Below are 14,568 nucleotides of genomic sequence, written 5' to 3'. Positions count from 1 at the left end.
AATATTCAGTTAACCTTTGCAATTCACTTTAAATAATCTGAATCACTGGTTTAAGGCGCGGAGTGGGGGAGGCGATAATCTGAATCACTGGTTTAAGGTGCGGAGTGGGGGAGGCGATAATCTGAATCACTGGTTGAAGGTTAGGAGTGGGGGAGACGATAATCTGAATCACTGGTTTAAGGTGCGGAGTGGGGGAGGCGATAATCTGAATCACTGGTTTAAGGCGCGGAGTAGGGGAGACGATAATCTGAATCACTGGTTTAAGGTGCGGAGTGGGGGAGGCGATAATCTGAATCACTGGTTTAAGGCGCGGAGTAGGGGAGACGATAATCTGAATCACTGGTTGAAGATGCGGAGTGGGGGAGGCGGAGTGGGACGGGGGGTACTGCTATGGGACCTGTGTGTGCAGCAGGCTGGAGCAAGAAGGGAGGATGAGCAAGGCAGCTGATGGCAACATGGCTGTATTACGCTTTCTGGAGTTGATTCTGTTGCGAGCAGAGGCTGGGTCTGTTCCTATAAAATGGTAAGATCAGGTCTATCATTTTGGTGACACATCTTCATGTCCTGCATCTATAGAACTAGAATTCCTACAGTGCGGAAGGAGACCATTCGGCCCATCGAGTCTGCACCGACCCTCTGAAAGTGCACCTCGGCCCGCTGCCCCACCCTATATCCGTAACCCAAGACCCCACCAAACCTGCAAATCTTTGGACACTTATCAATTCAGCATTGCCAATCTACCTAACCTGCATATCTTTGGACTATGGGAGGAAACCGGAGCACCCGGAGGAAACCCACGCAGACACAGGGAGATAGTTCAAGGCCGGAATTGAACCCGGGCCCCTGGCACTGAGAGACAGCAGTGCTAACCACCGTGCCACCCTGTTTTATTTTCTTGAAAAAGCACCCTACCTAGGCCCACACTGTCCCTGTATCCCAGTAACCCCACCTAACATTTTTTGGACACTAAGGGGCAATTTAGTAAGGGTTGGACTGTGGGATGAAACCAGAGCACCCGAAGGAAACCCACGCAGACACGGGGAGAACGTACAAACACCACACAGAGTCACCCAAGGTCGGAAACGAACGCAAATCCCTGGTGCTGTGAGGCACCGTGCTAACCATTGTGCCACCATGCCGCTCTATTTCATCTAGTTTTTGAGAAGAAAAGTGGAGTTGGGACAGCATGATCGATCCTGCAACACTTTGATCTCTTCTCGTCTCTTATCTAGGCATTGACACATGGTTAGTGGTAACACTGACACGAGTCAAACCATGCTTCGTGACAGTCCAATTGTAACATCTACAGCAGAGAGAAATATTGCGTTTTAAAATATTTATCTCAGAAAAAGGCATTTTGACTCCTCACAAAGTAGCCAGCACGAATACAAGTCTCTGCATTTCTGTGCTCACAATCATGAATCCAATGGTAATAGACAAGGAGCAGAGCAATATTGGAGGGCAGACTCTGGTGCCGCATCAATGCATGGTGTGTCTATGGACTAATGTGACTGCAATTTCTTCAAATGTTGCTTTAAGGGATTTCAAGTTGGAAAGTGCAGTATCTTGAGTGTAGGTTTAGTGATTTGCCATTTATCAACGTTCTGAAGCCAGAAACACCAGGAGCCAGCTGAGTTTACATGGCACTTTTTAATGTATGCCACAAATGTCTAGACAAGAGATGAGGAGAAATCAAAGTATTGCAAAGACCATTCTCTAACAGATCGTGTTGTCTCATATCCTTTTTTGTTTAAACTATATGAAATAGAAGCAGGACAAGATTGTGTCACCAAAATGATAGACATGGTCCTATTTCGTAGGAACACGCCCAGCCTCTGTGCGCAACTGTTCAAGTGATATTTGCCTGTCTTATCTCTTTCTATAAAGTGTTCTCAATCCTTATTATTTGTTTCCAGATAAACTTTTATTTCATTGCTGTTAAGGGATCAGCAATTGAAGGTTGGGCTGTGATGTACTACATTACCCATCTGTAAGTATATATTAGGATGTTTGAACGAAGGGTGTGGGTGTTGCAGGTTGTGGGGCTCTGGGCTACCATTCAACTGCCCGTGGCTGGCCATTGAATGCTGTGGCTCTCTGACCTCTGTTGCTCCAGAGTTAAGTTGTGGCCCCTGGGCAGCGCGCTCGTCACCGAGGCAGAAAGTCCAAGTTTCACTGCAGAGACTTGAGCACAAAAATCCAGGTTGACACTCCAATGCCGTGCTGGGGGAGAGCTCCACTGTGCTGTCTTTTGGATAAGATGTCAAACTGAGGTTCCGTCTACACTCTTTATTAAAAAAAAAAAAAATTTAGAGTGCCCAATTATTTTTTCCAGTTAAGGGGCAATTTAGCATGGCCAATCCACCTACCCTGCACATCTTTGGGTCGTGGGTGAAACCCACGCAGACACGGGGAGAATGTGCAAACTCCACACGGACAGTGATCCAGGGTCGGGATTCGAACCCGGGTCCTCAGTGCCGTAGGCAGCAATGCTAACCACTGTGCCACCGTGCTGCCCTCCGTCTACACTCTTGAGTGGACTTGAAAACTGCCTGTTGCCGGTGTCTTTAACAATATTTATCCTGTAACTAACATAACATTACCTGGTCATTGCTGTTTGTGGGATCCTGCTGAGCACACATTTTGCTGTGTTTCCTGCATTGCAAGGGTGACTACATTAGGGGGAAACAAGTGGTTTGAGAGACCTGAGTTTGTGATAGAGGCATCTTCTCTCGGGTCAAGCTGGAGAGCACTAGACAAACCGTTTTTCAAAAAAGGGTGTTTCTTTGAAAGTGATTGTAACAATTTTAACTTAATATCCTACCTTCTGCAGATTGAAAGGTGCCTTGCTGTTTATTACTTTGGCTCTGATTGGCACAGGATGGGCTTTCGTAAAATATATTCTGTCAGATAAAGACAAAAAGATCTTCATGATTGTGATTCCTCTGCAGGTAAACCAAGTTTAAAATACTTGGGGGCTGGAATTCCTTTCTATAATGTGTATTTTGAGGACTGCAGTCAGTTTTTTAGTTGTATGGGGATGCTTTCAAAATTAATTGATTACCAAATTCTTGAAAACATTTTGGAACTATAGGGAGCGATTCAACCAAATCATTTCTAAGTGCCTTTTAGGTGGGTTTGGTGCGATTTTTCTCGACGGCTTTTGGGTGCGATCCACACCGCTGTTCAATCACGCTTGGTCATTTTCTGTGCCTTGGGAAGTTTCTCCCCGATCAAGCCCACACTGAGAAATGTTTTCAACACTGGGCACTCGCCAGTGAGAACGGCTCCTCGGAGATCAGGCCACCATTTTGAAAAAGTGTCCCAATCTCTAAATGAACTTGAGGGCCTCCCACCCACAGGCAATGTCACCTGCCCTGCACACATGGGCATTAACACTCTTTCCCCCCCCCCCCCCCCCAAGTGAAGATGAACCTCTATGGGGTTGCTGAGGGCCCTCCCTTTCAGGCTCCCACCCGTAATCTCTTCCCCCCCCCCCCCCCCCCCCCCCCCCCCCCCTCCTCCAGCCTTTATGACGCCCCTTCATACCCTTGACCCCCCCTGACCCAGGCTGGCAGTGCAAGGTGCTCAGGTGATAGAGGCAGTGCCAGGGGACCATCCTGCCCTGTCCCTGACCACCTAGGGCTCTCCAAAGCCTGAGAACCCCACCCCATTTAAATAAGCAGTACAGCTCATTTAAGTGTTAATTGGCAAGATTTAGAGGGCGACTTCTCAGGTGTTTGTAAACTGCACACTGATTGTCAGCAGGATTTTCCCCGGAAGCGGATTGGAGTTGTGAGCATCCGAGATCATGTCAATCTTGCCAAGTCATGTTCACTTTCTAGCAGGACTCGCTGGGTAAGAGGGTAGCTGCCGGAATTGCACAGAGTTAAGAATATAAGAATTGGGAGCGGGAATAGGCCTTTCGGCTCTTCAAGCACATTCCGTCATTCAGTCCAATGTACATTCGCTGCTGTGTTCCTTCAGGGGCCTTTCTTAATTTCCCCACTGCTCAATTTTCCCACCTTCAGCCAGCCCACGCTGGACACTGAACACCTTTAAACCATCTCCCTTACTGAATCCACAGCTCCTGTGACACCCTGTACCACTGCAGGTGTTGCATCAAGCACACTCTGCCGTCTTTTCAATGTAAACTCTCAACCCGTTATTGGTCTGAAAAAGTATATTACTTAAACCAGGAAAACAATCCATTGAGCCCCCATGATGTTAGGTAGCCCCTCCAATGTTGTGTTACAATAATAGTTGCAAAATGTTCAGTTGATCCAAGTTTACATGTTTAGAAAATAATCGCAATGATTTGGGCAAGGTTCTGCAGAGGATATCTGCACAGAGGCACTGTGTCTATTGGTCATTAGTTAAGTTGTTTGTCCTTTGGAGGCAGTGAGGAGGGGAAGGTACAGTAGTGGACATACTAAATTGTGGGCAGTTTAGCAAGTTTATTCACCTCACTTTGTACAGTTCAAATCTAAGATTAGGATTGTAATAACCTTGGCCAGTATCTGTAGTGCATTGTTCGATAATTGATGATGCCGTCCAGAGGAATTTATTAAAATAGTAGGCTGAGGGTGGGGCTGCTCTGATAACAGAATCAGGGGCAGCAGGGTAGCATGGTGGTTAGCATAAATGCTTCACAGCTCCAGGGTCCCAGGTTCGATTCCCGGCTGGGTCACTGTCTGTGTGGAGTCTGCACGTCCTCCCCCTGTGTGCGTGGGTTTCCTCCGGGTGCTCCGGTTTCCTCCCACAGTCCAATGATGTGCGGGTTAGGTGGATTGGCCATGCTAAATTGCCCGTAGTGTCCTAATAAAAGTAAGGTTAAGGGGGGGGTTGTTGGGTTACGGGTATAGGGTGGATACGTGGGTTTGAGTAGGGTGATCATGGCTCGGCACAACATTGAGGGCCGAAGGGCCTGTTCTGTGCTGTACTGTTCTATGTTCTATGTTCTAATGGTTAGCTATTTTCTCCAAATGACAAGCTTCCAAAAGTGCCTGATTATCCCAAAGGAATGGTGTTGAACCTCATGTTGCTTCCCTGTTTTGGATGGACTGTAGGACTCGCGTAAGACTGGTGAGGTCTTCCAATGCCCTGACCAATGTTCCGGCATTGACCACCAACAAAAGCATGGGTTAAATGGCCAACGTGCCTGCTGCCTGCAGGTGCAGAATGATACCTCGCTTGTCTGTGCAAACATGATAAAAGTCCTGCCTAAATAAAGCATCCTGATGTGCTTCTTTACACACGCACACACTCTTAATACTGGCTGAGACACGGACCTGAGGTAGAAATGTGACATTGGGTGAAAACAGTTCATTAAAAATAGATGAAGGCTAGCTGTAAACAATTTTCCTTAGCAATATAAACTGGATCAAGGATTAATTGTTTGTCCTCGTGTTTTTTGGACAAGGGTATGCTAAACAAAATGCCATATTTGCAGATGATGGCAAATGAGGGGGAAAAATACGACTGACTGGGTAAGATTTAAATCTTGAGTAACTGGGCCAATAGGTGGCAGATTCAGCTGCTGTTTGGACTGTGCCCCAACAGTGATGGTACCCAGTTACAGGAGAGGCACCCGACCCAACTGAATGAGCATGCGGAAAAAGAATCCTCGGCAGCTACTAATTCATCTAAGCTTTCTGTTAAGTAAAAATTGATTCACATTGAGGATAATACAAGATGCAGAAAAGTTAAATTCCTTTTGTCTTTTAAGGTGTTAGCAAATACAGCCTACATCATCATTGAATCGACTGAGGAGGGGACGAGCGAGTATGCTTTGTGGAAGGAGATCCTGTTTCTCGTGGATCTTATTTGCTGTGGAGCGATCCTATTTCCTGTTGTCTGGTAAAGGTTTTTTATGAAGCTATGAAATAACATATAAAAACATGTCTTTCACTTTGAAATCTCCATTTTCAAGTCACGCCATCCAGCTCTCTTTGTATGTAGAAATGTCTCCTCATTTTAATCCTGAAAGATCTGGCTTCCCCAGCTGGCAGACATAATTTCTCTATCCACCTCATCAGCCCCCTTTTAATGTTTTGAAAACTTTGGTCAAATAACCCTTTAACCTTCTTTTTTCCCAGCCACTTGTCACATCCTGCCAATTAATACCCACCTGTTATCTGTAAAGAATTCTAAGAAGTGTTATTACCCAATAAGTGACATAGTGGTATTGGTGAAACACCACAAGACAAATCATTTCTCCAGTGTGCAAAGTTAAAGTTGACTCGGATTTTCGCTTCATGAGTGAGTAACTCACCACCTGATCCCCCAAAGCCTGTCCATCGTCTACAAGGCACAAGTCAGGATGTAATGGAATACTCTCCACTTTCCTGGATAAGCGCAGCTCCAACAGCACTCCAGAAGCTCAACACCATTCAGGACAAAGCAGCTCTGCTTGATTGCTGCGCCTTCCACAAACATTCACTCCCGCCACCACCATCGACCACGAGCAGCTGTGTGTACCATCTACAAGATGCACTGCAGTAATTCACCAAAGTTCCTTAGGCAACACCTTCCAAACTCACGACCACTACGATCTAGAAGGACAATAGCAGCAGATACCTGGGAACCCCACCACCTGGAGGTTCCCCTCCAAGTCACTCACCACCCTGACTTGGAAATACATCGCCGTTCCTTCACTGTCGCTGGGACAGTATCCTGGAACTCCCTAACAGCACTGTGGGTGTACCTACACCTCCAGGACTGCAGCGGTTTAAAAAGGCAACCCACACAGGTCTTGTCCGTGTGGAGTTTGCACATTCTCCCCGTGTCTGTGTCGGTTTCACCCTCACAAACTCAAAAGATGTCCAGGGTAGGTGGATTGGCCACACTAAATTGCCCAGAATTTGAAAAAAATAATTGGGTACTCTAAATTAAAAAAAAAGAAGGCAACTCACCACCACCTTCTGAAGGGCAACTAGGTGGGCAATAAATGCTGGCCTAACGCCCACATCCACTAAATTTATTTTTTTCAAAATTCTTCATGGTTACACAACCGTTGTAGACCCAAAGCTTGGAGTTTATAAGCTTTGAAGTTTGACCAAACCTAGGAGGTTGCAACTACCAGGAAAGTATTTTTTAGTCCAGGAAAGGAGACGGGGGTGTGCCCTCCTGGAGATCTAAGATTACGACAAATGTTAGAGAAGCTGTAATCACTGGTTGGGCCATAAATAGAAGATTGTCACTAATGTATCCAAAAGGGAATTCAGGAGAAACCTCCTTATCCAGGGAGACGTGAGAATGTGGTGATGGGGAATAGCACTTGAAGGCAAGCTGGATAAGTACGCGAGTTAGAACAGAATTGAAGGATGTATTGTTGAAGAGGGACAGACCGAGACTCGTGTGCAGCATAAACATTAGCTGAGATGTTTTGAGCTGAATGGCCCATTTCCTGGTTTTACCCTGTGCATGGGAAGGAAGGAGAAAGCTGAATATCATATTGTCTCATTGCAGAAGCTCCATTTGGTGGCAGGAAATAGGTACTGCAACTGTGCGATACAACCATGTCTCCTGGGTCTTTTGGAATTTATTTGTGATTTTTCCTATGGCCGTGCTCTCAAAGGCCAGATTCCGACCGAGCACCTGTGAATTGTTCAAGGGATAATCAATGCTCTTGTGGTCTATCACAGTCGGTCCCAATCCTGTGTGAAGTTGTCTTGAGCGCTTCCTTGTATTTCCATAAATCAGGCTATGGTGGATCTGATATACATGACTTGAGAATACACGATCATTCAAATTGTCGACCTTTCTTCAAATAAAATAAGGGAACTTCACTGATTTGTTTTTTTTTTTGCAATTTTCAGGTCAATCAGGCACTTGCAGGAGGCCTCCAGCACGGATGGAAAAGGTAAGCTTGATAGTCTGGCAGTTCAACGGAAGATGATAACAGCTTAATCTTATTGACTCTGTTTTTATAAACTAACCAATGTTGAGTGTAGGTGATCCCACTCTATTCTAGTACAGTTGTATATGTGTGGTATACTTCAACTTTTCTTTCCTTGCCGTTTTCCCCTCTTTCCCATCTTCTTACGGCTCCTTGCTTGGGTTTGAGAATCAGTTGCAATCCTGAACTTGGCTGCTCCGAGACCATTGTGGCATATGTGGGTCTCACTAGCGAGACCCCAGTAGGATATTGAAGGGTAGGGGGAATTGCAGCTGAGCAGAGCCTATACTATCCTTACCAGGGGTTACGGTTGCACGCCTCCAGCCGGGGGGGACCTTGCTGGTTGTGCAATGAAAATGCTGGTCTTTGCTTCCCTTAACCAAAGACACCAGGACCTAGAGCAACCCTAATCGAGACACATTGAAGCCTGGGGTTTCCCCAGCCTGCGCATCTCAGCTACTCTGTCTCTGAAGAGTTCTGCTGTTCACAATTAACAGTTATTGAGGCACCTGTGCGGTCACACCCTGTGACCCCCACCACCGCCTTCCTCTGCTCCCCTTCTTTTTCCTTGCAACTTAATGTCTTTTTAAACCATGCTGCAGAAATGCAATTTCCTCCCTCTGCACTCGAGTGACGCTGGACTAAATTCTATCTGTAAATGAAGTCAAGATGGTTCTTTTTCAAGGTTGTTGGGAGCAGGGGTACGTCATTGAGTCCCTCGAGCTTGCTCTGTCGTTCGGTGCGATCATGACTGGCCTTCTGTATCAAATCCACTTTCCCTCTAATATCCCTTGATTGGTTTGATCTCCAAAAATCTATTGATTCAGTAATGAATGTACTCCACAGCTGAGCATCCACTGCCCTCTGAGCTCCAATCCCCAAGATCACAACCCGATGAGTCGATAGATCTGGTCCCAATGGCCGACCCCTTATCGTGAGACTGCGACCCCTAGTTCCACACTCTGTAGCCAAAGGAAACAGCTCCTCGGCATCTACCCTGTCTAACCCTCAAGAATTTTATAGGTCTCCATAAAGCAAAGACATTTTTGGTCCAATTGGCCTTAACTCTTCAATAGGAAGGGGGAGAAAATCAGCTAAAGTTCCTGTTCATGATTGTGGTTTACACTTATTATAAGTGTGCATACTTGGGATGGCTCGCCATGCCCTGTTATTGAATAAGGAACCATTGTACACATTGCCACTCGTGGATTTGAACTGCAATCTCAGCCTTTTTCCTCAGAAGAAAAATGGCTAGGGGGTGATGTGGCGGGAGTGAGAGCGGGGTGGGGGGGGGGGTCTAATTGAAAAAATTACAAAACTGGTAATGCAGTCTTGATTTTCATCGTTAATTTTATCTTTATCTGCAGCTGCAATGAATCTGGCCAAATTGAAACTCTTCAGGCATTTTTATGTCATGGTAGGTATATGTGTGCGGTGTACGTGTAGCATTTTTCTTCATTTTCCTGGATCTTGCTCAGGAGCGCGAGAGAAGTGTGGAACCATTCCCATATATGGGAGGAGGGTTTAAATCCCTGGTGGGCCAACTTGGGTTTTTAATCGAGCGTTAAAGAGTGAGAGGAAGAGTTAATCCAACCTTATAGAGACCGGTTTCGGGGTGCATGGACGTTTGAGTTTGTTGGAGTTAGTGGGGTCCCATCACAGATGAACAGCAATCCAACTTTTTAACAGTGATAGTTGTCGGGTAAATGTCCTCACTCAAAGGATTGTGAATCTTTGAAGTTCGGTACTGCAGAGGGCTGCGGGTGCTGAGTCGTTGCCTATGTTCAAGAATGAAAAGCAAAATGCTGCAGATGCTGGAAATGTGGAATAAAAACAAAGGGCTGGAAAAACTCAGCAGATTTGGCACAGTCTGTGGACAGAGAAACAAAAGTTAGCGTTTTCAATCCGTACGGTTTCTGCAGAGCTGCGAGCCATACGGACTCGACGTTAATTCTCTTTCTCTCCACTGATTGTGCCAGATCTGCTTGAGTTTTTCCAGAATTCTCTGCACTTGTATTCGAGTGAAATCGCTGGGTTTCTGGACTGAAGGAAACAAAAGGCTTCTGATGGGGATGGGAGGAAAGTGACGATGAGTCACGCTTGTATTTAATGGCGGAGCAGGCCTGAGGGTCTGTGTGGGCCACTCCTGTTCCTGTTCTGCTTTTGTGCTGTTGTTTGAGAAGTACACAGATGCTACGTAGGATGGAACGTTGGCGGCCACAGGGCGACCGTACTTTTTGTGGATTCCAATGTCCTTTGTTATGTTTCTAATAATTGCGGTTTCTCTTTTCAGATTGTTTGCTACATATATTTCACCAGGATCATCGCTATCCTTCTCAAATTCACTGTCCCGTTTCAGTGGCAGTGGATGTATAATGTAAGTAAGAGCTGACCATATAATGGTTGGGATCAGCACTGTTGGTTAGTTTATAAACTTGGAGAGGTGGTGGAGGTGGGAAGTGACAACAGAATAGTGGAATATACCAGTCTTAGCCTGACAGAGATGGAGCAACATCATCAAGAGGCAGTCTATCCCCCAAAGCCTGTGGAAATTGGGACTTTGGGTTTCAGTTGTTCAACTCTTGTGAACAAAGTTAATGGAATATACATTTGTCCATTGGTAAAGCTGAAACAGCAATTGTGTTTGCATTGTGGTGTAATCAGAAGGAGAAATAAATTAAGTTTAAACCTTTAAATAACCTTACAGTAATTTCCATATAGAGCCATTTTACTCATAAAAGCCCACCATTAGTTGTTGATTTTCCGAATTGCTCTTTGTATCTCGCAGCATTGCAGTTTGATGAGTGTTCTCTCCTCTTTCCCTTGTTGATGTTGTCATCTTTCCAGGCCCAGAGAGCTTTCCTCCTCTTGTCGATGAGGTCTTGGTTAGTGTGGTCGTTCTCATCGAACCAGTTTTTCTGTTTCCTGCTTTTGGAGTCGATGGTTCCTTCACAGTTTGAGATGATGACTGTCTTCAGCTCTTTTCAGTTTTACTCCGTTCCATTTGAATGAACACTTTGGAGATTTTGGTAGACATTCACTAGCATGCTTGGCTCTTGAAGACTGCGCAGGTTTGATCTGCCTTGTGTACAAGGCAGTTGTCCTCCCAACTCTTCGATCCAGCTCAGAAACTTGAGACTACGTACAGACGCCAGCTCAGAGACCGGGAGAGGCACATCAACTTTGTCCAAGTCAGCAGCACAGTGGTTAGCACCGTTACTTCACAACTCCAGGGTCCCAGGTTCGATTCCCGGCTTGGGTCACTGTCTGTGTGGAGTCTGCACATTCTCCTCGTGACTGCGTGGGTTTCGTCCGGGTTCTCCGGCTTCCTTACACAGTCCAAAGATGTGCAGGTTAGATGGACGACCACGCTAAATTGCCCTTGGTGTCCAAAAAGGTTAGGTGGCGTTACTGGGTTACGGGGATAGGGTGGAGGTGTGGGCTTAAGTGGGGTGCTCTTTCCAAAGGCCGGTGTAGACTCGATGGGCCGAATGGCCTCCTTCGGCACTGTAAATTCTCTGATCGGGTGGATAGGTGTTACTAACATCAGCGTCCCTAAAGGAGTCAAGGCCACCAGCATAGGGACAATGGTCATCCAAAACCAACTCCGCTGGGCCGGTCACGTGCTTCGGATGCCAAAGCAAATCATCTTCGCCCAGCTCAAGGAAGGCTCCCAAACAAAGGAAGCACCTCAAAGACACCCTGGAGGCTTACCTCAAGGAATGCAACATCAATGTCAATGCCTGGGAGACTCTTGCTCAGAAGAGACCTACCTGGAGGAACCACTTGATTGAAGGGACACAATTCTTTGACGACACCCGATGACTAAAGGAGGTCCGGAAAAGGTGCCTGAGAAAGTATGGAGGGAAAATCTTATGAGGAAAGGCTGATGGACTTGAGGTTGTTTTCGTTAGAGAGAAGAAGGTTAAGAGATGACTTAATAGAGGCATACAAAATGATCAGAGGGTTAGATAGGGTGGACAGAGAGAGCCTTCTCCCGCGGATGGAGGTGGCTAGCACGAGGGGACATAGCCTTAAATTGAGGGGTAATAGATATAGGACAGAGGTCAGAGGTGGGTTTTTTACGCAAAGAGTGGTGAGGCCGTGGAATGCCCTACCTGCAACAGTAGTGAACTCGCCAACATTGAGGGCATTTAAAAGTTTATTGGATAAGCATATGGATGATAAGGGCATAGTGTAGGTTAGATGGCCTTTAGTTTTTTTCCATGTCGGTGCAACATCGAGGGCCGAAGGGCCTGTACTGCGCTGTATCATTCTATGTTCTATGTTCTAAAGGAATATAAGCGAGCTCTGGTCTAAGGGCCAATTCCAGAATCACCTGCTAAGTGTGCGGTTGAAGATGCGGGTCTAGGATCGGGCTCATCAGCCACACAAGGACCCACAGAACCCATGACCAGATATTGGTGTTTCTTAGGTGGCAATCATAGCGAGTGATCGTTGAAGAATCATTAAAGATTTTTACACATCTGATTGTCAATTTATGTCCAAGGAACTTGTTTTTGGCTTGATTTTTTTTTTTGACAAAGTCTCGTAAGGGATTGAGGATTTACACTCTAGTGGAAAGATGATTAACCGGAACATGCAATCGTGTAATGGCCTTTTAACTTAGCAAAGCATCCTGAAAGGAATAGGTGAAGCAGGTGATAAGAGAAAGCTTCCTGAGGTTGACACCTCATATTTTGGTATGACTGGTGCTGCTCGTGGCATGCCCTCCTGAACTCTTCATTGAACCAGGGTTGATTTCCTGGCTTAGTGATAATGGTAGAGTGGGGGATCTACTGGACCCTGAGGTCACAGATTGTGGCTGAATACAATTCTGTTGGTACTGGATGCCCAGTCTTGATTTGCTAGATTTGTATGCCAGTTAGCACGGTGTTAGTGCCACACAACACGATGGAAGGTATCCACCATGTGAATACCCGGCTTCATCTCCACAAGGACTGTGCGGTGGTCACTCCTACCGATACTGCCACGGACAGACAGGTGTATCCGCAGCAGGCAGGTTGGTGGGCATGAGGTTGAGTATGTTTTTACCTCTTGCTGGTTCCCTCACCACCTGTCTCAGACCCAGTCTAACAGTTATATCCTTTAAGGCTCAGTCAGTAGTGGTGCTACCGAGCCCGTTACTGAATAGTCCCCCACCCAGAGTACATTCTGTTCCCTTGCCACCCTCAGTGCTTCCTCCAAGTGGTCTGTTGCATCCACAGAAAGCAATGCTGAGCAATTTTACTAGCTTTATTGGTTTACAGTAGTCAGTTTCTTGGTAAATAGAATATTTAAAAATATTTGCAACCTTTTATAATCAACCTGTCTGTGATATTGGTTTTACTTTTTAAAAAAATAATTAGCTTCATTTTAAAACCTTTTTTGAAGAGTGCAGTCAGTGGAAAATCACAGTGCTCTTAAGTTGATTTCAGGGCTGGTTTCTGTGTTGGGATTTATTGAACCAATCTTCGAGATAGAAGCTTGAATCAGCTCTCCATAACATGTGCTTGGCATTTCTCAATCCATTGTGCTGATCTGCTTAATTTCAGGCAAATCAGAAATCCTAATCCCTGATTTTTATTTTGGTATTTTGCACCTTGTACTTTGTGTTATTTCTTGTTTTTTTTTTCTTTTAAAAACACTTAGTTTCTAGTGGAGGTGTCAACATTGGTCTTCTTTGTGCTGACCGGATACAAGTTTCGACCAGCCTCCAACAACCCCTACCTACAGCTCCCACAGGACGAGGAGGATGTCACCATGGATGAAGTGTAAGTATCTAGACTTCCCCGTACAGCTGAAATCGGCCAGAAATCATTGTCTGCATCAGTAACAACAGCTTTGTTGTTGGGGGGGGGGGGGGGGGGGGGCAGAAGATGTAACATAGTGATTTAAATTTTTTTTAAAACTAATGCTAGGGGCAGCACGATGGAACAGTGGTTAGCACTGCTGCCTACAGTGCCGAGGACCCGGGTTGCTGCCTGGGTCGCTGCCCGTGTGGCGTTTGCACATTCCGTGTCTGCGTGGGTCTCACCCCCACAACCCAAAAAGATGTGCAGGGCTGGTGGATTGGCCATGCTAAATTTCCCCTTAATTGGAAAAAATATATAATTGGGTACTCTAAATTTATTTTAAAAAATTTAAACTAATGCTCATGATGAACCTACGCTGGTTAACCTCGTTATCCTATCTGTCAGTATGGTTCCTGTAATGTATCAGGCTGTAAACAGTTTTAAGAAACCATATTTCAATAACCCTTGACCAGTACTGTATTCTCATCTCTGCACCTCCAGCCCTTGTCCCACATTTATTTAGAGTACCCAATTATTTTTTTCTTTCCTTGGTGCCGTGAGGCAGCAGTGCTAACCACTGCATCCTCATGCTGCCCCATGTCCCATATTTTAACATGCTTTTGGATATACAGTGAATCCCAACTGAAGTTTAGGAATATTCATGGGATCTGGAACGCGCTGCCTGAAGTGGATTCAACAGTAAATTTCAGAATGGAATTGGAAAAATGCTTGAAAACGAAAGACTTGCACGACCTGTGGGGAAAAGAGCAGAGGGAGAGATCTGAGACTGGATATTGTTTTGCAGAAAGCTGTATTAATTTCTATTGAAAGCTATATACGCTTTTGTAAATCTATATAATTGAAAATTGCGGC

General features: G+C 45.6%; 1 protein-coding gene across 1 annotated transcript in view; it reads left to right on the top strand.

Moving 5' to 3' along the window:
- LOC119957088 (protein GPR108-like) overlaps positions 1 to 14,568 on the top strand; it is a 34,118-nt gene that overhangs the window by 18,681 nt on the left and 869 nt on the right. The window contains exons 11-17 of the mRNA XM_038784765.1: positions 1,917 to 1,990; positions 2,834 to 2,951; positions 5,729 to 5,859; positions 7,821 to 7,864; positions 9,268 to 9,317; positions 10,194 to 10,277; positions 13,553 to 13,674. Coding sequence (XP_038640693.1) covers positions 1,917 to 1,990; positions 2,834 to 2,951; positions 5,729 to 5,859; positions 7,821 to 7,864; positions 9,268 to 9,317; positions 10,194 to 10,277; positions 13,553 to 13,674 — 623 coding nt within the window. The remainder of the gene's footprint in view (positions 1 to 1,916; positions 1,991 to 2,833; positions 2,952 to 5,728; positions 5,860 to 7,820; positions 7,865 to 9,267; positions 9,318 to 10,193; positions 10,278 to 13,552; positions 13,675 to 14,568) is intronic.

The sequence above is a fragment of the Scyliorhinus canicula genome, chromosome 25 (assembly GCF_902713615.1).
Source record: "Scyliorhinus canicula chromosome 25, sScyCan1.1, whole genome shotgun sequence".
Taxonomy (NCBI): Eukaryota; Metazoa; Chordata; class Chondrichthyes; order Carcharhiniformes; family Scyliorhinidae; genus Scyliorhinus; species Scyliorhinus canicula.
This window is presented reverse-complemented; position numbering and strand designations above follow the sequence as displayed.